The sequence below is a fragment of the Alternaria arbusti genome (assembly GCF_024043155.1).
Source record: "Alternaria arbusti strain BMP 1465 chromosome Unknown scaffold_1, whole genome shotgun sequence".
In the NCBI taxonomy this organism is placed as follows: domain Eukaryota; kingdom Fungi; phylum Ascomycota; class Dothideomycetes; order Pleosporales; family Pleosporaceae; genus Alternaria; species Alternaria arbusti.
Window position 1 is genome coordinate 1,126,995 of NW_026249941.1, and position 23,440 is coordinate 1,150,434.

General features: G+C 52.9%; 9 protein-coding genes across 9 annotated transcripts; 2 read left to right on the plus strand and 7 right to left on the minus strand.

Annotated features, from left to right (window-relative positions):
- Nucleotide 1: 1 nt before the first annotated feature.
- Nucleotides 2-1,330, minus strand: J4E86_000404 (uncharacterized protein; the record flags this gene model as incomplete). Its single annotated transcript, XM_051440978.1, has 5 exons — nt 2-29; nt 75-308; nt 376-669; nt 809-1,184; nt 1,234-1,330. The coding sequence occupies 5 exons, from the start codon at nt 1,328-1,330 to the stop codon at nt 2-4; spliced, it is 1,029 nt and encodes a 342-aa protein (XP_051307149.1).
- A 144-nt stretch (nt 1,331-1,474) lies between these two features.
- On the plus strand, nt 1,475-2,446 carry J4E86_000405 (uncharacterized protein; the record flags this gene model as incomplete). Its single annotated transcript, XM_051440979.1, has 4 exons — nt 1,475-1,515; nt 1,561-1,812; nt 1,860-2,107; nt 2,166-2,446. 4 exons carry the CDS (start codon nt 1,475-1,477, stop codon nt 2,444-2,446), a joined length of 822 nt encoding a protein of 273 aa, XP_051307150.1.
- A 1,884-nt stretch (nt 2,447-4,330) lies between these two features.
- J4E86_000406 (uncharacterized protein) lies at nt 4,331-4,754 on the minus strand (the record flags this gene model as incomplete). The annotated part of the gene is made up of 2 exons (XM_051440980.1): nt 4,331-4,352; nt 4,453-4,754. 2 exons carry the CDS (start codon nt 4,752-4,754, stop codon nt 4,331-4,333), a joined length of 324 nt encoding a protein of 107 aa, XP_051307151.1.
- A 1,040-nt stretch (nt 4,755-5,794) lies between these two features.
- On the minus strand, nt 5,795-8,057 carry J4E86_000407 (uncharacterized protein; the record flags this gene model as incomplete). The annotated part of the gene is made up of 4 exons (XM_051440981.1): nt 5,795-6,947; nt 6,998-7,162; nt 7,212-7,624; nt 7,680-8,057. The coding sequence occupies 4 exons, from the start codon at nt 8,055-8,057 to the stop codon at nt 5,795-5,797; spliced, it is 2,109 nt and encodes a 702-aa protein (XP_051307152.1).
- A 1,170-nt stretch (nt 8,058-9,227) lies between these two features.
- Nucleotides 9,228-10,280, minus strand: J4E86_000408 (uncharacterized protein; the record flags this gene model as incomplete). The annotated part of the gene is made up of 1 exon (XM_051440982.1): nt 9,228-10,280. The coding sequence occupies one exon, from the start codon at nt 10,278-10,280 to the stop codon at nt 9,228-9,230; it is 1,053 nt and encodes a 350-aa protein (XP_051307153.1).
- A 2,057-nt stretch (nt 10,281-12,337) lies between these two features.
- J4E86_000409 (uncharacterized protein) lies at nt 12,338-14,223 on the plus strand (the record flags this gene model as incomplete). Its single annotated transcript, XM_051440983.1, has 5 exons — nt 12,338-12,551; nt 12,597-12,806; nt 12,858-13,038; nt 13,086-13,825; nt 13,883-14,223. 5 exons carry the CDS (start codon nt 12,338-12,340, stop codon nt 14,221-14,223), a joined length of 1,686 nt encoding a protein of 561 aa, XP_051307154.1.
- Nucleotides 14,224-14,406: 183 nt separating this feature from the next.
- Nucleotides 14,407-16,056, minus strand: J4E86_000410 (uncharacterized protein; the record flags this gene model as incomplete). Its single annotated transcript, XM_051440984.1, has 2 exons — nt 14,407-15,345; nt 15,403-16,056. The coding sequence occupies 2 exons, from the start codon at nt 16,054-16,056 to the stop codon at nt 14,407-14,409; spliced, it is 1,593 nt and encodes a 530-aa protein (XP_051307155.1).
- A 257-nt stretch (nt 16,057-16,313) lies between these two features.
- Nucleotides 16,314-20,414, minus strand: J4E86_000411 (uncharacterized protein; the record flags this gene model as incomplete). Its single annotated transcript, XM_051440985.1, has 1 exon — nt 16,314-20,414. The coding sequence occupies one exon, from the start codon at nt 20,412-20,414 to the stop codon at nt 16,314-16,316; it is 4,101 nt and encodes a 1,366-aa protein (XP_051307156.1).
- Nucleotides 20,415-20,714: 300 nt separating this feature from the next.
- Nucleotides 20,715-21,803, minus strand: J4E86_000412 (uncharacterized protein; the record flags this gene model as incomplete). The annotated part of the gene is made up of 1 exon (XM_051440986.1): nt 20,715-21,803. One exon carries the CDS (start codon nt 21,801-21,803, stop codon nt 20,715-20,717), a length of 1,089 nt encoding a protein of 362 aa, XP_051307157.1.
- Nucleotides 21,804-23,440: the final 1,637 nt, after the last annotated feature.

The following is a 23,440-nucleotide window of genomic DNA, read 5'->3' on the forward strand; positions in this document are numbered from 1 at the left end:
CTCAGCGAAAAGCCCCAACTTCGCGTCTCCTGCAAAATTGTGAGCGGTGAAAAGCGACAGCGCCTAGTACTTACCACCATGTGCGGAAGTCAACAGTTGATACATCGATACCCAGGTTCCGTAGTGCGCTAGTGTCCAGATGGCAGTCGTAAGGCCTGATGGTGCCATCTTTGAGTTCTTCGTCAGGTTTGAAGGGCTCCATATTGTCGAGCGGCAACCCCATGATATCGGAGAATGTTTGGCAGATCTGCCATTTAGTCATGCGATCTTCCGAACTGAATTGAAGAACGTTGGGTAGCTCGCGCTTCCTATAACAGGCCGTCAGCACTGTGTGAAAGAAGCATCTCATCAAACGGAGACGCGGGTTTGGCTTACGCGTTTGCGGGATCAAGATACAGCTTTGCTATGTCGCGGCATACTCGGCCAACGTCTTGAGTGTTGGTAGGGTATCGAAGCGCATAGTCGTCGACTTGAATTTTGGGTTGACCATGCTCTATTTGCTGGGCGTTCCACAATTGCGACATTAGAACATTGACTGCACTGTCTTTGGGTTCATCGCAGGATCCGTAGAGGACCGGTACTCGAAGAACGACGACTTTGTTCTTTGCGCCAGTCTTAGCAGCAACCTCAAGAACAGTCTGTTCGCCTTCCAGCTTGGTTTGGCCATACCTGATGGAGGTTGTCAGCCGTGATCAGACACCTCGTCCAGCATTATCCCGGGATGGCGTTGTTTCTGGAGCAGGCTCGGAAGACATGAACGAACGACCCAAGATCCGCTACGACTATGGTGTGATAAACCGATACTTACGTATTAGGTGGGCTCGGTGTCGAATCTGTCCTGTAGGGAGCTTCTCCAGGGCTTCCTGCAAAGACGTAGTCTGTTGAGATGTATATGAGGAAGATTCCCCTAGAGATGGCGGCTTCAGCCAGCGCTCGACTCGCGTCCACGTTCAATTTCCTGGCCGCTTCTGGGTCTTTGGTGCAAGAGTCAGGGAAGCGGTTGGCAGCACAGTGGACGACGACTTTCGGGTTGACTTCATCAAGCACCCTGGCGATCTCATTCTGATCCAAAATGTCCAGCTTCACCACATCTGGAGCAGTGATGCGATGCAGACCAGTGCCGATAGACTTCCAGCCATCTACCAAGAACTCTCGCTGCACTTGACGGCCGAGCAGACCACTAGCTTCGCTCTGGGGTCAGCTAGCAGTAACACATTCGTGGAGGCTATTTACCACCGGTGATCAATGCTGTCTGTGCCATACTGATACCATGCGCAATCAATGAGTTCTTGAGAACTTTGGTTGCGGTGATGACGACAGCGTGGTGCATCTGTGGCAGCTGCCGTGGGGCACCCCCAGGTCCGCGCATCATCACGTGTAGCGAGACCCTGAATCCCTGCAAGCTCGCCGCGACTGCTCGATTGTCGCGACGCAACAAGCAACCCACCGCTTACACGACCCCTTCGCGCCCACCATGTCCACCATAGTCAAGGAAGCTTCCCAGAGCTCATATCCGTACGTCTGACAAGCCGTGTTGATTGCATTAGCTAATTGAAGCAGCCCCGTCATTCCCAAGGACTTCAACGGCAACCAGCCAAAGACGATCCGCTTGTTCCCTCTAAGCAACTACACATTTGGCACCAAGGATGGCCAGCCCGAAGAGGATCCGTCCGTCCTTGCCCGGCTCAAGCGGTTAGAAGAGCACTACTCGGAGCATGGCATGCGACGGACTTGCGAAGGCATCCTGGTCTGCCATGAGCACAACCACCCGCACATCCTCATGCTGCAGATCGCAAACGCCTTCTTCAAGCTGTACGCGTTCGCATCCTTCATCTTTTATCCTCACTGACGTCATGCAGACCTGGCGATTACCTCCGCGCCGAAGACGACGAGATTGAGGGCTTCAAGGCGAGGCTGAACGAGCGCCTCGCACCAGTGGGCACACAGTTCACAGGCGAAGGCGTAAACGACGAGTGGGTAGTTGGCGATACGCTTGCTCAGTGGTGGCGGCCCAACTTCGAGACCTTCATGTACCCTTTCATCCCTGCGCATGTCACCAGGCCAAAGGAATGCAAGAAGCTGTACTTCATCCAGCTTCCCCGTAGCAGTAAGTCGACTCGAGTCGCCTGTTTCCCACAATATGTACAATTGCTAATACGTCGCAGAGGTTCTTAGCGTCCCGAAGAACATGAAACTCCTCGCCGTTCCTTTATTCGAGCTCTACGATAATACCGCGCGCTACGGACCACAACTTTCGGCGATCCCTCATCTGCTCTCCCGCTACAACTTCGAATTTGTCGACGAGGATGGCAACGTTGCAGCGTGCACACCAGGTGTAGGCCCACCAGACGGATACCGGCCTCAGACCAAGGTCCTAGCAGGCGGCGACGGGGACGATACCACGATGGAGCAGAATGGGGAAGGTAGCGATATTACGCTTTCGTAGAGCGCTTCCGTCATCATTTCGCTCTCTGAGTTTTATCTTGCTAATTCATACCCGGTGTCAGGCGTTACGACAGCGTAGGCATGATGACTTTGGTGGTTTGCCTACAATGCCCAACTTTGGACGGGGATGCTCGACACTTCTTTTGTCCCAGTCTGGTACATAAAATGAGAAGCGGTGCATCACGTTGAGATCCGGCTATACCGTACGCGCCTTCGGTTGCCACGGAACTGTAAACATGGCGCCGCAATAGTGCATAGCTAGGAGCATGGCGTATGTGATGAGGCTCATATCTCGGGGTCGCATTCCATCACTAAATCACGCCATGCAACCATAAGCGGTCTTTTGGCCCCTAAGAATGAATGTATATGATACAGCGAGTACGTTCCAGATGATGTTTTGTGCCAGGCCCATTGGTTCCGCGATACCCGGTACCGACGAACCACTCAAAGTCTGCCTATTCCAAACCACGTCCATACCAAAGGTTATCCTTAGATCGGAGCACTCGTGAAAGCCATGCAATCTGGTACCTGATGCCCGAGCCAAGGTACGAATGAAATGAAAGGGTTGTCTCTCACGAGAGCCTCACACATACGCAGCATACGATGAACCGTTGTCAACTACGGGAAGCACAACCTCCTATTGCTTGGGTCGACCAGATTCGCATCTTGAAGGTCATTGAATAACTCACTGGAATTTGCGACGCCATACACATGATTGGCTGGTGATCCTAGTGACCTGAGGCCACTGGCAAATCGCCTTCGTCCTCCTATGAAATCCCGGTAATGCTAATTGTGTCCATGTATAGGCATGGTTCTGCAACAGTGCGATGGAGAATTTTCGTTAGTTCACCGACCGTCTAGAAATCTCCATTCGACTCGTCTTCATATAAAAACCTTCACATCCCTCCTCTCATATCCTTTTCCTCACACCATATAGCAGTAACTTCCAGTCTCAACACAAGTCAATCAAGTCTTAGGAAGAACAACCTCACGCAAATGTACCAACAGCTTCCCCTTTACCTATTACAACTGGCTAATGGAAAATAGTTTCAAAACGATACCACTCTCGTACTACCTGCCCAACCCTCTTGCCTACTAATACTAATGAAGTCTTCTAGACCCTTACCAAAGATGCGTCTCATCCTCTCCGTCGTCGCCGCCGTGGCCCTCTTGGCCACTGCCACGGTCGCTCACAGCGGCAAAGACAGGATCGTTTGGCACGAACGCCCGGTCAAGGAGCAGCATGGCTGCATAGTGACCTGCAAGAAGTCGTCCGATAAGCCATCGGAGTTCCTCAGGACACAGTGCGCCGTCTGCATGGACAGGATCCGGAACACCGTGTGCGCTGATTGCGCAGCAGCATACCGGGATGGAGTCCCGTTCGACAAGTCCGTGGACCGCTGTTACCGATGCCGTCATGTATCGGACTATGACTCTTCCTCCGAGTTTGACGAGCCTTGGGACAAGGATGGCGGGTTCTTTTGGCCCGGCCCCGAGGGCCCCGAGGACTGGAAGTTCCCACACTAGAGCAGTTTGAGATGCTTAGGAGGATTCATGAAGGGGATGGATGACTACCACGCGCAGTGGTTTGCGAACAGTGGATGAAGACTTTTCCACTGATGGATATGGGTCACGGCTAGCATAGTACCGTAAAGCCAAATCAAGTTGTTCGGTACAATAGTGAGCCTCATTGAGTGATTTACTTGTGAAGAAACGGAAGAACACCTGGAAGAAACCTGCTCCTCATTGCAACGACCACTTCCACGGCATCTTCCAGAAGGGCACACCCCTCTTGATGCACTTGGGAGAGTAATGCGACCGATGCTCTTACACCCTAGGGCACGAGACGCTGAGCGACGCGAACAACTCACTAGTGCACATCTTATTATAAGGCGTCATACTGCTGCCTCTGCAATTACTACCACTGTGAATCGTAGTCGTACAATGCCTACAAAAACAAGATCACACGTCAGTTTACCTCCTTTGGAGCAGAACCTGAGAACGTACCCGATATCAGACTCGTACCACGCGAAGATCGATCCAACATTCTGATACGGAATGCATCTGTCCTCGCCGGGAAGTACGTAGATGTTCCAAGCAGGACCGTTGTTTTGATCGCAGTTGAGGTTGCTGAAGATCCAAATCTTGGCAAGGTTTTTGGGCAGGTTGCCGGATAGTGCGTCTCGGCCTAGCTCGGCTGTTCCTGCATCTAGTGCGGGCAGTGCTTCTGTAAGTAGTGCGGGTGCTGGGTTGGCCGTAAATGTGGCTGCCAGAGCGCCGAGGCTGAAGAGGAGGGGAGAGAAGTGCATGATGGCTCTCTTGCAATATAAGGACTCAAGTAACGACGTTCTGAGACTGTTTTGATAGGGGGTCCTGGTGAAAGTCGAGGCTACGTACTATATACGCGTAGCTTACCATGTCTCTAGTGCCAGCCCCAGCGGTAAAGGTCCTCCAAGACATGTGTGAGATGCTGGCAACGCTAATCGTGAGTATAGGGAACGTTTCAAGTCAATAGTTCTGCGATCGTGACAATCTTGTTCGTGCTGATCGACGTTATGACGCCTTTCTGCTTCGGCGCATCGTGAGCGCCACCTCTTCCTACATTTCGCATAGCCCTCTTCCACATGGAACGCCAACACTCTATCTAAAACTGATCGTAAACACATCTGGCCTCGTATGCAGTAGCTCTTGAGTGTGTATGTCTCACAGTGTGATTTTGTGGTCATAGATGTCGAGTTCGCTAGCAGGCCTCGGAGTCCGAAGAACAGTGACAGTTAGCGGGGCTAGGGCGTCTAGTGACAACTAGGAATTACGGTTTGCTGAGAGCGTACAATTGATTTAGGTGTAATCGTATGCAGGTTGAGGAGCTGACAAAAGCTGACGTACACAGTTCGTGAGCGGTGTCAGGCAACTAACGGCCGGCATAGTGTCACCAAAATCTATAAGCTAGCCCAACTAGAGCCTACATTCCCACATTGACAGCACATGTGTCATCTGTAACGGGTGATACGTTCAGTACAATCTGGTTGCTTGCAGGATATTAGCCTAAAGATGCAATGAAGTTTAGATCCTTGGGGGAGGCTCAACTACCGGGATGTGCAAAGTCAGGCAAACTTGACGGGTAAATCACTCATCTATACGAAGAATCTTTAACATGAGGATGATATTTTGATCGCTCATCCTCTGTACTCATTGTATACGTTATCTTGTAATATACATTATATACTAACTATGTAGGGAAATGAAAGACTTATGGGTTAGGCTAATGTGATGATGACGTATGAAAGCGAGTGGTGCGTAAAGAGCGTTGCGACATCCAGTATGTGGGTCTACCCGTGGCAAGGTAAACTCATGGGAGTACGATCTGTACAGTCCGGGCGATGCTAGGAACTCCCTCCTTCGACATGACAAAGACGTAGTAGGCACCTGGGATGAGAATGCCACTGTCGTCAGGCAGTGTAGCAGTGTAACTGCATCCATCACCCTTGACGTTGGTCAAAGGCACGCGGCGCTGATCGGTGTTGACGGAGTGTGTGACGCTGCCGATGCGGACCAAGGCGAACTTGAGGCCTGGTGTAGACGTCTCGACTTGGATGGTCAGTTTGCCTCCAACCTTGACGCTCTCCGCGCTCAAAGAGCTGATGACTGGTCGGGTGGCGGGGGTACCGTCGTTGTTGAAGAGATATGGTGGGGAAAAGATCTGGCCATCGGCATGGTCGACGAGTTTGTTGCAGTTGGCGGAGCTGCGGCCGACTCCCTGCGCGACGTAGCAGAGACCACCGCCACCGGAGAAAACGCGTCCATCAGCTAGCAGGATGCTGACTGAGTGATAGTTGCGGGGGACAGCTTGTGGTGCTAGAGTCGTCCAAGATTTGGTGGCTGGGTCGAACAGTTCTGGGTAGAGAGCTCCATCCGTATCGGTGAAGACCAATGAGCGTTTTTGACCACCGCTTACCAGAACTTTTCCGTCAGGCAGAACGACCGCGTTGGAGAAACCGCGAGGGTAGGCCATGTCCGCGACTCGCTCAACCTTGGCAGGGGTGTTCGGCTCGCCGATTGTAGTGATGTGGGCCCGAGCGTTGGCGTCTGCGTTGGTGTAGTCAGGCGCGCCGCCAGCACTCAAGATCTTGCCAGCAGTGGCATCGTACATGACGAAGATTCCACACATTGCATCATCAATGGGGTCACGAATACCAGCAGCGACTTGCGATCCAGTTCCCTTGGTACCGTACCAGTTCATGGCCTTGCTTGGACCGGCCTGGAAAACGGAGGCGTTCTTCCAACCAAACAACCATGCATGGTTGTCTTCACGCCAAATGCCTTCATGGTCGGTCGTGAGCATAGCCTTCATCTTCGCGTTTGGCAGTGCCGTCCAGGCGTTGGTGGCAGGGTCGTACACTTCGCCGTCTTTACCCTTGCGTGGACCAGAGTATGCACCTCCGATGGTGAAAACGCGGTTGTCGGATGTCGTCGTGGATGATTGGTAGCCGCGAGCCATTTTCCTAAGTACCATCAGTATGAAGTTCATATCATTGAGCTAGAAAAGACTAACATGTCGGGTGCACGAGTGAATCCGTTTGATGCTGGATCATAAAGACTGGCCGCGGAAGCGTCAGATCCTCCTTGGATCAGAAGCTTTCCGTCCTGAAGACTGCTCATTGCGGGACAGAACATGTCGTGATGAGTGTTGCTCACTGTACGAGCTGAAACAGCACCACTGAGAGAATGTTAGCGTGCGTTGATGATACTGGACCACTATGACTTACGTGTTGAAGTTGTAGTCCGCAAATTGAGTGCGTCCACCAGCACCTCCGAAAGCATCAGCGCCCCAACTCGAGAATACGAGAAGACGTTCCGAAACAGGGTATTCCGGGACGACATATGCAGCAACGGGGATGACGGGCAGGCGGATAAGATCTGACCATTCACCATCCTTCGCAGGCGCAGGCGCTACATTGAGACGCATTACATCGAAGCGTTTGTCGGTTGACCAGATCAAAGTGTTACTGCGCGAGTCGGCTTTGATGTGGCAAGCCTTCTTGACAGAATCGTAGACAGCGGCGGTACATGTGGCCCAGTTGGCGCAAAGGTAGGCACAGGTATCAAATGTGTTCACGCCTTGCCATACCTTCTCGCTTGGTCCGCGGATGTCGGTGCCAGGGCAGATGCTGTATTGTTTCTAGCGGTGCAATGTTAATATCCGCGTGTCTCAAGCTACAGGGGAGCAGACTTACCCTGTTTCTGTGATACGTCCATTCGCCAGCAGGGCAGCGAGCGATGTTCACTTGCTCTGCTTGAATGACCTGGAAGCGATCGTTGGCAACCCAATTCAGGCCGGCAAGATCCTTGAAGTGGCAATCTTTCGTCTTGGTATCAAACACTGCCTTGAAGCAGTCCATACTCTTGTCGCAAAGTTTTGCGCATGCTGTAACGGAAGCAACGCGCGTGATCGATTTCGTGGGTCCTGTAAGGTCGGTGCCGGGGCAAACTCGATATCTGATGCCTTCCGCTCCAGTAAAGATATCGTCGTTGCCAGGGCAAGCATTAAGACCGTGGGTGAATTGTAAAAGAGTGGCTGCCGAAAGCACGGCGAAAAGAGTGCGGACCTGCATCTTGGATGTGAAATCAGACAACTGGCCTGAGGCAGGAATCGGAGGACTGGCGTCAACTATCTATATACCCGTCCCAGCCACGATCCCATAACGGTGACCCGCATAGGAGTTTGCAAAAATGGATACCATTGAAACGAACGAGGGGATTGTAGACCTAGCATCGAAGAGGATAGCGTACTGCCAAGATGGGAACCGTTCGTGAGTAGCTACCCTGTATATGCTCACCTATATATCGTATTTTAGTATCTTCGATAGCGCTAATGGCACCAGATCCGGACCTAACAGGGGGTTCATGTCAACGGTAGCGGGCCGGGAGACCCAGGCAGGTTAGCGATGATGCCACTATCGGTATGCTCGGTGTTCCTGGAGTCATGCTGTTGACTGCGCCTCAAGCAAAAGATCGAATGGATCTCGGCTCCTGGGTCGTGATGTGGAGTGTCGCATTGTTGTAATGAGTTGTTATGCTGATGCGATGACCCCAGTTCCCACATTTTCATGGGGACATGTGCCTTTTCCTCGGACAAAGTGCTATACCTGACAGTATTTTATACATCCTGAAAGGCCTGCTGAAGGATTGCGGCGGTGGTTCTACACGTGCCAGCTGGCAATTATCGATTCCATGTCAGGCTGCTTGAAACGCCAAGGCCAACGCTCCACCCCACCCCTGCGCCCATCAGGGAGACGTTATCTACAAAAAAAGAACTTCATGTGAATAACCACCGTCAAAACTCCGCCCCTGTTCCCAGCGCATGGGAATTGCAGGAACAGCTCTATCGGAGGTATCGTGGCGGATCCACACGATTTAAAGCCGGCTTGATAAGGTGCTCTAAATTTCAGTAACGCAATCCATTGTAGCTGCGATGCATGACATTGAGAGGTGAAAAGTGACGGTTGTCGGCACAACGGCCGGAGTGCAGAAGGCGATTGGGGTATCCTGGTGTGAATGCGGCTAGGTCAGCCGAGACGAAGGCGGCGCTTGCACTGGGCTTTTGAACTGAAAGGGAGGCTCGGTGAATCTGTCGTGACAGCTGAGACACCCTGGTCCTCACTGCTCGAGTCAGTCTATTGATACAAAGAGCAGCCCGTCTTGGCGATGGCTTCTATGGGCACGATCAAGTGTCGCATGAGGTACTCATCGAACAAGAGGATCTACGCGTGAACACGGTAGGTTCACCAGCCTTGACCGGGCATTCCAGCCCAAGCCGGCATTGGCCAATCCCATGGATTGCCATTGTAGTTCATCGAAGCTTGTTCCATGGGGAAAGCTACACAGCCCAGATTCATGCTGCCACGGGTAACGCTCGATTGGGAGCCGAGACTGTCCAAACTAATGAGCTCGGACGTTTGTGGATCATCAAGACCTGGCGTCTGGAATTGCGACTCTGCCGCTAGTTTGTCCCTTAGGGCCATCTTTTGTCTGATTTGCGCCACGATAGCTGGTGGATCCGATTGTTCGGACGTTATTGCTTCACGTGCCGACCAAGCTTGTAGAACAAGCCCCCCAAAGAGTGTGAAGAAAGGGTTGTTGGGTTTGGTCTCCACCGGGCTGTCCTTTTTCTCGAAGTCCATCAACCGAGCGGCGCAGTTCTCGCTCATTGCCTGCCACCATCGATCTGCGAGTTGGCCTAGTGGGCGTATTTTCAACTCTTGGGCGAGATGAATATAGGCAGGGAACGGGAAGTGCATGTAGACAACCCAGCGGAAATTTGCTATGAGGGGTGAGGTCATGAGCAGCGTATCGCACTCAAGCATACGGTGCGCAAATCCAAGACCAACGTTGCGCTGCTCCTCACTTCCTTGCGCAAGTCCCTTCGAGTTGTTTGATAGGCATTGTGCAAATCCGATCTTTGCGAGTGACGCGCGCGCCATCCACATGGTTAGAAAGTGCAGCGGGTTTTGAGCATCGCAACGCGTAAGATACTTTTGCTCTATCGTTGACTCAAAAGCGGCAAGCTCGTCAAGCCCTGAATAGGAGGCGTCAAATGCCTTCCTGGAGAAGGACTTCAGGGCCGGATTGATGAAGTCCAAATGAGATGGGCTTTGACGAATGAACTCGCCAATCTGGCTACGGATGACTGGAAATAAGGCTTCGGAAACGACCTCAGACTCAACAGGAGGGGTCTTGGTCTCGACTCGTAAGTTGAAATCGTTGACGTTGAGCGGGGCTTTGCAATCCCATGTCGGGATTAATGTAGTGGACTTGCTCTCGGTCATTTCAGACATCCTGTTGTCAAAGAGTGAGAGAGACCACCATAGTCTTCTGCGCAATTCGGCCTCTAGCACGCAATGTCTGGAATTGGCAGATTCGGCATCGATACCCATTCGCTGAGCAATGCGAACAGCAGCCCCTAGCATCGAAGACAATGACCGTGGGTCTGTGTCTGGTTTGAGTGAGACCAGGTAGAGATGGAGAGCTGTCAAGCATTCTCGATCGTTAGACTTCAAGAAGTTACAATTCAGCAGCGCCTCCCTTGCACCCAACTGGTAAGATCTGATCAGGTCCGGCTTAGGCCTACCAAACCATGATTGACACTGCTCCTGATTGAGGCTGAAAATAGCCATGCAATAGATGGAGAACATTAGGGCCTCCAAATTTGGATCGATATGTGAGATGTCGCTAGCGGCATCGATGATGCGTGGCTGGAGGGTAGGCGTATGGGTGAGCTTCAATAATGGGTCGACATTCTCAAGGTACAGTTGCCAAAGTTTGAACACCTGGCTTTGTGGGGGATGGAGAACTGATAGGTCGACGGCCGTACTACGCGAGCAGAACAAGAGATCTTCGTTACGGTGTAGTTTCTGCGCATAGAGGTTGTCCCAGGCTTGCACAATCTGCGCTTGCTGTAATGCGTGTTGCGAAGAGCCGCTGTTCTCGGAATCGTCGTCGCTGCCGTCGTCATCAGCATCGTATGCTAATCGGTTTAAGGCAAGCCAAAAACTCCTAGTACAGTTAGTAGTGTCTCTTTCAAGTGCTACAGTTTCTGCGTACTTGGGTTGGGTGTTGTCGGTATCTGATATGGTGGACGATTGAGCTCTGGAAATCTCCTGACCGCGACTGACGTTACTTTCGTGGGGCCCTGTGGATAAGTTCGAAGATGCATGTAAGGGTTGGAAGGCAATGCCGTTCGTCTTCAAGAGGTCTTCGTAGTGGCGAAGACGCTCAAGCAGCTCCCGTTCGGCAAATCTACGACGTCGTTGCCGCGGTTGCGTCGCTGCGGAGATGCATTGCACACCCGCCTTCTTGCAGTTGGAGCAAGGAAAAGCCCGGTCACATTTGACCTTTCTTTGCGCGCATAGCACGCACGAAAGCACGCGCTGAGACTTGCTTACATGCGCTAATGGAGACAGTGCATCAGCGCTGAGTTCAGGTGTGAGTATATCAGACGACATGTCAAGGAAACGAGCTCTCTTTCGTGACGGCGGTATTGATCAGGCATGCGAGGGCGGAGTGGAAAAGGCCACCACAGAGCAGGTGGCGAGGCAGGCGCTAACCAGGCAGCCAGGCAGCCAGGCAACCAGACGCGAGACGCTCGCCTGGACTCTGCTTATCCCCGGGCTGACTGCAACGAAAGAGCATTGTGGCTTCATGTGAGAAATATGGGTCCTTGCGACGAAGAGGGCGGTTCGCAGGATAGCAGGCAGGCAGGCCGGCGCAAGAGGGTGCCCAGGCTCGATACCACCATCACGACGCGTGAGGCTTACGTAAACCGCACTTCCCGCTTCAGTCGCGTTCGTCAACCACAGCCACTCCTTTCTCTTGTTTCAGCAGTGACGGGATGGTATCTATCCCAATATCTCCGCAATCTTCGCGTTTATTCACGCTTACTACCTCCGATGTCTGAACTTGAGGTTCGATCCGTAAGGGCGTGATGACGCGCACCGACGCCTCAGTAAGGTGCGGCCAGCCTCTCGGTCAGATCTAATCCCCGAGCCCATCACGTGATCTCTCTCCCATCGAACACCAACTCTGGGCATCCAGGACATTGAATTGTTACAACACATCGAATCGTTAGTATGCGTTCGGAGAAACTCTGGTATTTCCTACCAGTTCTGAATCACTCGTTACTCTGCAACAGGTCGAAGTTCGCTTCCAAGGTTTGCGTAGACCTCCATGTCGGACATTGCTACTCCCCGAACGGGATTGTATTGCAAAACACCATTCGGGACGTTGCACATACCGAATGTACATATAACAGCCAAGCTTCTCTTGACAATGTTCTAGTGTATCCAATCTCAAGTTTCTCTCTGAACCCCACTGCGCCTATTCCGAAGTTTACGCCATGACTACAACATCTCAAGTTGGGACTACAACAGTGCCCCAGCCCGCTAGTTTGCACGAAGAGCATGAGAAAGATGCCTCACCTTCAGCCTCTAGAGGCAACGAGTACGCAGATTCCGAGGAGAACTATAAGCCCAAAACGCTCAAGTTTTGGCTTGTCATCATCTCGATCTATCTGGCCTTCTTCCTTGTCGCTCTCGACCGCATGATCATTGGTACGTCAAGTTGCTCCGTCTTCAGTCCTTACTGACACTGTTTAGCTACTGCTATACCAGCAATCACAAACACCTACGGCACTATCGCGGATATAGGCTGGTATGGTAGTGGCTATATGCTTACGTGCGCAATCTTCAATCCACTCTTCGGCAAAATTTACCAGCTTTACGATACTAAATCGACGTTCTTGGTGTCTGTCTTCCTGTTCGAAGTTGGCAGTGCATTATGTGGGGCCGCAGCTACTTCTGTTGTTCGTAAGTATCCACCAAATCGGGAGATGATGCACTCGCTGACCCTCATTGAAGTCATCATCGGTCGCGCAATCGCAGGTATTGGAGCAGCTGGACTTCAATCTGGTGCGGTCATGATCATCGTACCTCTCGTGCCATTGCGAAGGCGACCCATTTTCACTTCTTTTCTCGGTCTCGCATTTGGAGTGTCATCTGTATTGGGGCCCTTCGTTGGAGGTACCTTCACGGACAGCCCGTAAGTCTCCCGGCTTTCTTCGTGAGTCACGGTTAACACGCAAATAGGACCTTGACGTGGAGGTGGTGCTTCTACATAAACCTCCCCATCGGTGCCTTGACGTTCGCGTGCATATTCTTCTTTCTGGATCTCCCTTCAACGCCTAAAGAGAAGCTGTCCATTCTCGCTCAGCTCAAGCGCCTCGACCCAATAGGTCTTCTCTTCTTCGTACCATCCATGGTATGCCTTATCCTCGCTCTTCAGTGGGGAGGTACGACCGATCCCTGGTCGGCACCGAAAATCATCGGCCTGCTCGTCACATTTGCAATTACTTTCATCGCATTCCTGGTTGTGGAGTTTACGATGCCGGATACAGCCATGGCCCCGCCTCGGGTCATCTTGAACCGTTCGATGGGCGGTGCTATGCTATTCATCTTTCTCCTCGCCGGCGGTATGATGAACGCTGTATACTATATCGCCATTTGGTTCCAGGCAGCCCAGGGCCAGTCTGCCATGCAGGCTGGTGTACGCACGATACCGTTGTGCACATCGCTTATTATCTCCGGCATTATCACAGCAGTGATAACTCAGAAGATGGGATATTATGTCCCTGCTATGCTCCTTTCGGCCGTTGTCGCATCAATCGCCAGTGGCCTCCTTTCTACACTTACGCCGGAGTCGAGCGCTGGCGAATGGATTGGTTATCAGATCTTCTACGGGTGCGGGCTTGGCTTTGGGCTTCAAACATCGAACTTGGTGCCGCAGACTATCCTGCCGCGCTCAGATGTTTCCCTAGGCATGGCGATGAGTAAGCTTATCTGTAGGACCTGCATGCTGAACATACGCTGACTTCGTAAACCTATAGTGTTCTTCCTAAATCAACAGGGTGGTGCCATCTTCCTTGCTGTTGGACAAAATCTTTTCTCGACTCAGCTCGTCAAGCAACTATCGGGCAACTCCAACCTTGACACTAGACTCATCATCAACACCGGTGCAACAGACCTCCGAAAAGTGGTAGCGGCGAACGAGATCGATACGGTGGTATCGGCGTACAGCTACTCGATAACTCGGACGTTCCTGCTAGCAGCAGCACTCAGCGCTTGCACCATCATTGGAGCGTTGATGGTGGAATGGAGGAGCATCAAAGAACGTGCGGGAAAGCCAGCAAAACAAGTGACAAAAGATGTCGAGAAAGAGGCTGCTTGAACTGAAGCACCCTACATTTGGAATACACGGCAATGAAGCAATCGACGGTGTTGGGAATAGAGGAATTGTAACTAGAAGAGAGTTTCATAGCATCATAGAGCCTAGTACACAATTGATCGTCATGCAAGAAGTTTTCGCAAATCTATCGACATAAATCGACGAAGCATACCCTTGCTTCTTACACTAACTGGCCAGGTTACTAACATCAGCGCTGCGCATCCTCTCCTTTGACACCAAGAGCTCTTTCGGAAACCATTCCGATAACTTGCCACCCGGTCTCCCCGGAGCTTCAGGTAAGTCCTCTTCTTCACTACCAGCAATCATGATACCAAGAGCAGCACCTGAAAGCCAAGCCCACACCATCCCTTCTCCCGAGAAGCCCGCCGCAATCCACTCCCCGCACGAGTCCTTGTCAGACGCCACGCGTTTTCGTGCTTTGATATCCCGCCCCGTTAGCTTGGCACCCAAACGACCCACAAATGGCATGTAATCGCCAGTTAAACCAATGATACCAGACCACATCTGCTTCAACTCAGCACCAGCACCCCATTTGGGATGAAACACTGCCGGAAAGACACCCGTTATGTGTGCGGCGGTCAATCGGTCGAGTTGAGGGCCATCGTTATACCGACCGACTTGATCGATACCTTGTTTCAGCGATCGCACGAAACCGCCGCCAATCATCAAATCTCCTTTGAAACCACTGGTGGCTGGTGGACGTTGTGTGACGTAGTCGAAACCCTCACCGTATACTACACTCCATGAGCGCATGCCGTCAGCATATGGGAATGTTTGTCCTGGTTGCTGCGCGGACATGTGGGCTCGTGCGCCTACGATTTTGCTGCGAAAACCTGGGACAAGATGGCTTGCGAAGCTGTTCGTGGCGTGGACTATGTGGCGGGCGAATATCGTTCCTCGGGTAGTTTGTACAGCGTATGGGAAGTCTTCAGGCGCCGTGTCTGGGATGCTGATTGACTCTACGGGAGTGTTTGTCTCGATAGAGACTGTATCAGGGAAGTCGTTGAGAAGACCATTCCAGATAGATGCAACGAATCGGTACGCCCAGATAGCGCCTGCTTGGTAGGACAAAGCGCCGACGACGCTGTTGTTGACACCGAATTTCTGTTTTCGTCAGAATCGGGAAGTTCCTTTGCTAGTCAACTCAGGGTGTCATCAAACCTTCTGTACTTCATCACCTTTCCACACCGTAATCTCGACCCCAGGCAACCATTTCTTCAACTCTTCAACATCGGCGACAGCCTTGGAGAAACTTTCGTCATCCAGAAAAAAGTCCGCAGTCTCGACCTTTCGAGCTTCGGCAGACTCAATGCCTTCGCTTTCGCATAACTCTGTCAAGTACTTGACGTGTAAAAGCTGGAAACGCACCAGGGCAGCAGCGCGATCTTTCGGCAACAGGTTGCTGAATCGAGAGAAGCTTTCGTAAACCGAGGGTTTGATGTGACCGCCATTTCGAGCAGTTGCACCGCTGCACAGCTGTCGAGCTTCGAGGACCACCACTTTCTCATCAGTGTGAATATTGCGACGGCGTCGCTCGTGTAACAATGATCGCGCGACAGCAGCGCCAGCTATTCCGGAACCGATGATGGCCACATCTACAATTTCCGGCAGTTTGGGCGAGCCTGCGTCGCATAGTGCAGGGTGTGGAGGGTCGCTGAGCCAGTAAGTTTCGGATGGCTTGGGGACCGGAAGACCCGGGGGTTGTGATGCACGCTTCAGAGCTTGATCGAACTCGGTTGACAAAGCTCTTAAGAGAGATGCTGCTGCGATGAGAGCCTTGGCTGTGTTTCGCAGAATTGAGAGAACTCCGCCCATCTTGACCTAGATCTATTGACTGAGACAGCTGGTTGCAGATTTGCTGGTTGTACGAGGATGGAGAGTCCCCTGTTGTGCATTTCCTTGGCAAAGTGGATGCCTAACACGATGTACGAAGTAGAAATACACCTCGCCTCTGTGAACAATCGTTTGGATGCTTGTAAATCTATCATTTCCGTATCGTAAATGCCTATAGTAACCTCCCTAAACGCCAACCAATCCATGCATACCTAATCGCGTCTCTCGTCAAGCGTGCTCTAGCCGACCCATCGCCTAGCACTCTTGAACATGCGTGACCACGGGCCAAGTTCGCCCCATCCTTCTACATCTCGTGGGATATAGCTTCCAACCTCCTTCAAGATAGTGCGTTCGGGATGCGGCATCATCGCCAATACCCGACCATCGGTACTCCTCACACCACTGATACCCATTGGACTGCCGTTCGGGTTGTATGGGTATGTCTCGGTTTGCTTTCCATAGTTGTCGACGTAGCGGAACGACACAAGGTTTTCGTTATATAGCGCTTGTGGGCTCGAAACTGAGGAAGCAGAGTTGGAGAAGTGAGCGCGTCCCTCGCCGTGCGCGGTGACGATGGGAAGTTTGGATCCAGCCATGCCGTGCAGGAAGACAGATGGCGGTGTGTTGGGTCCCTTGGGATCGAGCACCTCGACCATGCAGACACGCGCTTCGTATTGCTCAGACGCGTTACGCTCGAAGCTAGGCCATAGCTCCGCACCAGGGATCAACTCCTTCAACTTGCTCATGAACTGGCAACCATTGCAGACACCAAGGGCAAAAGTATCTGGGCGCGCGAAGAACGTCTGGAATTCCTTGCGTGTGTTGGGGTGCAAGAGGACAGACTTTGCCCACCCTTGGCCTGCGCCAAGCACGTCACCGTAGGAGAAACCACCGCACGCTGCTATACCCACAAAGCCAGCGAGCGATACGCGCGAAGAGATGATGTCGGTCATGTGTACATCGATGGCAGTGAAACCGGCCTGGTGGAAAGCAAATGCCATCTCGGCTTGGCCATTTACACCTTCCTCGCGAAGAATGGCTACGCGAGGCTTGGCGGTAAAAGGTGACTTGAGGTTCGACATGAAGGGCAGAATGTTTTCGGCAGGCTTGAAGTTGAGGTTGTACGACAGGCCTGGGTCTTTGTCGTCGAGGATGTTCTTGAACTCGGCGTCGGCGCAAGCAGGGTTGTCTCGGAGCTTTTGCATGCGGTACGAGGTCTCTGCCCAGCGCTGCTGGAGCTTCTGGCGTGTGCTGCGGTAAACATTCTGGGTGCCGACGTAGAAAGAGATGTCTTGTTTTGTGGCCTCAGGTACGCGACCAATCTTCTTGATCATACCTGGAGGCGGCCCGCAGGTGGCAAAGCAGCGGTTGAAGGCAACTTCGTCCTTCTTCCTGATCTGGAAGACAGCTCCGAGCTCTTCGTTGAATAGTGTTTCCAGAACATCCTTAGGTTCGCTTGACGCCGCGATGCCGTCGAGCATGACCTCGATACCACATCGGCCGGCAAAGGCCATCTCAACAAGGGTTGTGAAAAGACCACCGTCGGACCTGTCATGGTATGCAAGCACGATATCCGACTCATGAAGTTGTTCGATCGCGTCAAAGTAGTCCTTGATGATATCGGCGTCGTAAACATCGGGTGCTTCATCGCCGATCTGTCCGAATGTTTGTGCTAGGGCAGAACCGCCCATGTGTTTCTTGCCCGCTGCTAGATCGACGAACATCAGGACGGTTTCACCGACATCCTCAACCCTCTCCAGGGCAGGTGTCCATGTTCGATCTGTGCGGTTGACAGGTGCAAATGCAGTGATGACAAGCGACATGGGTGCTGTGACTTCCTTGGCCTCGCCGTTGTCGGACCACTTCATCTTCATGCTCATCGAGTCCTTGCCGACGGGGATAGATATACCAAGCTTAGGGCAGAGATCCATGCCGATAGCTTCGACGGCCTCGTACAAGGCTGCACCCTCTCCGGGATGACTGCTTGCAGACATCCAGTTGGCCGAGAGTCGGACTCTAGATAGCCTGTCGAAGAGGCTTGCTGCAGCAATGTTCATCAGAGACTCTGCGACTGCCATCCTGGCAGATGCGGCCGGCGAGATGAGCGCCAGGGTAGGCTTCTCGCCCATAGTCATAGCCTCGCCAGTCCTGACACCAGCCAGTAGCGATGTAGCTGTTACCGATACATCGGCTACTGGGACCTGCCATTTGCCAACCATCTGATCACGGACAGTAAGGCCACCAACGGTGCGGTCTCCAATGGTGATCAAGAAGGACTTGGACCCTACGGCTGGTAGGGTGAGAACTCGGTCTATGGCTTCGGCGATCAAGCTATCCTTGGGTGTGTCGGGGATGTACATTGACAAGCTGCTGTCAAAGGCGGGAAGCCTCAACTTGCGGCTCTCGACAATGCGGGACATCTTTGGTGGCTTTCCGAAAAGTGTGGCCATTGGAAGATCGATGGGCGTAGGGTTATCCTTGGAATCCCTGTCGTTCAAAACTAGACGCTGCTCCTTGGTAGCTTTGCCAACGACGGAGTAACCGCATCGCTCACGGTGGCAGATGCGCTTGAACAAGTCTAGTTGGTCAGGGCTGACCGCAAGCACATAACGCTCCTGGGCCTCGCAGCACCATATTTGCAGTGGACTCATGCTCTTGTCAACATTGTCGATCTCGCGTAGCTCGAAGATGGCGCCGAGACCAGAGTCGTGAACAAGCTCGGGCAGTGCGTTGGACAGACCGCCAGCGCCGACGTCGTGAATGAAGAGGATGGGGTTCTTGTCGCCCATAGAGCGACACGCGTCAATGACTTCCTGCGCGCGCCTCTGCACCTCGGGGTTGCCTCGCTGCACACTGGCAAAGTCAAGGTCGACCTTGCCTTCGCCAGACTGGATACTGGAAGCTGCGCCGCCACCAAGACCGATAAGCATGGCAGGTCCACCGATAACGAGAAGGTGCGAGCCAGCGGGTACAACGTCAGGGTCCTTGAGCGCATGCTGCGGCCTGACGGTGCCCACACCACCTGCCAGCATAATAGGCTTGTGGTAGCCCCGCAGCTCCGACTCCTTCTCGTTTGTAAAGACGCGCATGAGCATGGTGCGGAAGTAACCGGTGGTGCATGGGCGGCCGAACTCGTTGTTGAACTGGGCGCTGCCGATGGGGGCCTCGAGCATGATGTCCTGGCTGCTGGCGATGTGCGCAGGCTTTCCGACGTCCTTCAGCTCCCATGGGCGTTCGAAGCCCTCGATGTTCAGGTCGGAGACGGTGAAGCCCGCCAGTCCAGCCTTTGGCTTAGATCCACGCCCGACGGCTCCCTCGTCACGGATCTCGCCGCCAGAGCCCGTGGCGGCTCCGGGGAAGGGCGATACCGCAGTCGGGTGGTTGTGCGTCTCGACCTTGCAGAGGATGTGTACCGTCTCTTTGGTGCCGTGCCACTCGCCCGTCAGGTCGTTGGGTGCCCAGAAGCTCGCCTCCTCGCCGTTCAAGACAGCAGCATTGTCGCTGTACGCGCTGACGACGTGCTTGGGGTTCTTCTGGTGGGTGTTGCGGATCATGCCGAACAGCGACATGGGCTTGCGCATGCCGTCGATGGTGAACTCGGCGTTGAACTGCTTGTGGCGGCAGTGCTCCGAGTTGACCTGGGCGAACATGAACAGCTCAACGTCGACTGGGCCCCTCTTCAGTTCCTGTGTGTATGCCTCGACGAGGTACTCAATCTCCGACTTGTCCATGGCCAGGCCCAGCTCGCGGTTGGCGTGGTCGAGGGCAGCATGGGCGCTGTTGTACTCGTCGAACTTGATGGTCGTGGCCTGCGCAGGCTCGCCCTGGCCGAAGATGGCGTCGAGGTTCGGGGCGGTGCGGCTGATGGTCTGCGTCATGCGGTCGTAGAGATGGTCGCGGTTGGGGATCTCGTCGGCTTCGAGGGCGCGGTCGAAGGTGGCGGCGATGACCATGCCGCGCTCGATACGCTTGACTGCGCCTTCGAGCGTGCATGTGCGCGCGATCATGGAGGCGAGGGAGCTCCATGGCGATATCGTGCCGGCGCGTGGGCAGACGTAGAAGAGGACCGTCTTGTCGTCGCGAGGCTCGCCGCCGCGGTTGACAGCGTCGAGGAGGACCTGGGCGAGGCGGTCATCGCTGCTGGGGTATTCGCCGTAGTGCAGGATCTGCTGCAGCGTCTTCAACTCATCGTCGCCGAGTTGCTTGAGGGGGTTGACAAAGTGCACCCACAGCGAGCGCACTTCGGTCGCGCCAATGGCCTGGGCGAGGCGCTGCAGGCGGAAGTCGGAGAAGGCGGACGAGCCCGGCAGGATGAGATAGGGGTCCTCGTTAGACGCCATCGTGTGTGACGCCGAGTCGCTTTCTGGGAATCGTAATCGCGGGTGTCCGAAGACCAGAGCGATCGCGGGCGCGTCCACATGGCGGGGGAGGGGGAACTTTTAGAAAAAAATCGGCGCGCGTCACTGCCGCCGAATCCCTGCTCTTTTCCGCGCCGCGACTTTCATCATGCGGGCCTTTGGGATTCCTACTTATCCAATCAAGAACGGCGTATCTCAAGGTTTGGGAATATGAAACTTGCTCTCATGTCTGTCAAAGATGCTATTGCCATGCCAGTCGATATTTTCCATTGTCTGAATGTCTCAGAAACTTCCCAAATGCACGCCCACTCCCTTCTGCGCGGCCAACTCCATCAAAGCCTTGCCAATCGCGATATCCATAATACCCATGCCGACACTCTTATACACAACAAACCCCTCTTCAAGCCACTTCTGCACGTCGTCATCTTTCCTGAGCCCATCCACCTTCCCCACCTCAAGCATCTGCTCTGGCTTCAGTCCCGCTGCTACCAGCTCACCAGCCTCGTCCATGCATCCCTTGATGCTATCAACATTGATCAACCCTTGGTAGACCTGAGAGGCAAAAGATCCGGAAGAGTTACTGAGATTCTTAAGTAGCTCTGGGTCAATCTCTTGCATGTCTAGACGGTAAGACCCGATTGCAGCGATATACCGAGACTTAGCAAGGCCAGCGTCTGATGTAAGGTACGAAGCCGGGAACAACGGAGATGTGCTGGGTGTTGTGCAGAACACAACATCCGCTTCCGTGACTAAGCTCTCCAGCGCGTCTTCCTTCTCGTTATCGAAGAGCTCCATCGTTATATGTTCGCCGACTTTCGATTGTGCCAGTGAATCAAGGAGTTCCTTCGCTCTTGCACTTGACCGGTTTACAACAGTAATCTTCCGGATATCATCTCCTTTCAGGAGGATAGCAAGGCGAATATGCCACTCTGCCTGCTTGCCAGCTCCAAAAACAAGGATGTTCTCAGTCTTCTTCCGGTACCGATACAGCAGCATACTCCCTAGCGCTGTTCTAAACGCCGTCAACTCTGCTGCGTTCAATACACCTACTGCCTGTCCTAGCTCATCGCAAATCGTGAGGACGCTCCGCAGTGCAGGCTTTGGCTTCTCTCCTGGTGGGGGCGCTTGAGATGGTGCGACACCGACTATCTTCACACCGATAGATGATGGTGTTGTTGCTGGCATGAAGAGGCTGACTTGGCCATTTGGTCGCGCGACATGTGCGCGATGTGGTTGGTAGGGAACTTCATCGTTACATGAGTATTCGGTAAGGGCTTGGTTGAGTGCTGATGCGAGGTTCTGGACATCGGATGGAGAAATGTTGTGGAGGAGGGTTTTGATGTCGGCGTCGGAGAGGACGGTAAAAGTCATGGTGGTTAAGAGAAGGGCCGAATTCAGATGTCCGGGAACTCAGTGAACTGCGTTCGATGAACTTTATGCTGATCGTGCGATGAATTCCTTCCTTGTCTTTCTTTCTGCGCCCTATCTCGGTGTCATTTGCTGTTGCCTAGTGTTGACGTTGCCGTTATATGCGGAGATGCTCGCCTGCGGGTACTGTCGGGCCACTGCCCCGCTTCATCCTTAGGCAATGGGCAAAGGACAACAAAACAGCGAGATAATCGTACGTATTGAAACATCTCTTGCATGGAAAAGCCCAGCCATCGTGCCGACTGACATTGGGAAAGTGGCAAGCTGCGCACAATTCCCTTCTTCCCCAGCATGTCACACCACAACTTATCCCGATTCCCATTGATTTGAAGACCAAGATTTGTCAGCCAAAAGTCAATCCGCGAGACAACAGTGCTCTGTTGGCTGATGGCTGTGGGTTAGGCCATACATGGTTGCGTAGAGTTATGGGTGAAACTGGATCGAGAGTATCGCGCCTCGTCAAATCTTCTTCCTGATCGTAGCAGGGCTTGATTTCGCCCAGACTGCGGAATACATCCCCACAACTCTTTCTTCGCAAATTACCCAACAGTTGAGTGCTGGCTGACTCTGATAGAGTTTTTCGAAGCACTGGGATATCGTGTTGATCTTCTGGCATTTCTTGCCAATGGACCACCAGCATGTCGTCTTTGATTATGTCAAGGAAGTTTTTGAAGTCAACGGTACAGCGTTGATGCGCTCTCAGTTCATCCATGACCTGAGGTAGCTTAGCAATGAGCGACTATTGAACCTGGCAACATCGTAGCGTAGAAAAGTTGACTGAATAGACTGACCTCGATGACTGCAGATTTGACTTTAGCTCTTTTCACCCCTGCTTCAAAGTATATAGAGAAAAAGGTGTCGGTCGGTCGGTTTGCCAGGAAGGGATCGCTTGCCAAACGTCTTCGGCCAAACCGTTCAACCAGTTTATACCCCCCAAGGTACCACGTAATGAACTGCAGATACACACATCCGAGAGCCCATACATCACATGCACTAGTGAGCACATAGTCGAGATCCACCTCAGGCGAACGATATGCTGCTGAGTTTGGTATGCGACCTGTACGCTGCGTGTCCCAAGAATCCTCGGTGTTGAAACGAGTAACCCCGAAATCAGTAATCTTCAGAATACCATGACCGCCTGTGGTCATGTCATCTGGATACCAGAGAATATTTTCGGGCTTGAGATCTCCATGACGACCAAATAGATTCATCATCATCCGGCTTGGATTTGCATTTTGAACTGACCCAAATTGTTTGTGCCTCCCAGCCGCCTTCTGCACTGGTATGTCGGAGGCGTGGTTCAAGAGAGTTCCAGAGAGAGTCGCGTATCGATGCAGACTATTTAGTCCAGCCGCAAGGCCGCGACATTGTTCTACAACCCACATACCCATATCCTCGACTTCAGGCGTACGCTGCTTCCAAAAGTCGAATAAATCGAGCTCTGCCCACGGGAACATGAGGTGATAAACCCCATCGTGTTCATAAGTGGCCAGTAGGGTGACGAGGTGATTGTGGGCGTGCTTACGGCTGCTTAGCTTAGTGAGAATGGTAGCTTCTCGGCTAAAAGCCTTCCTTTCGCT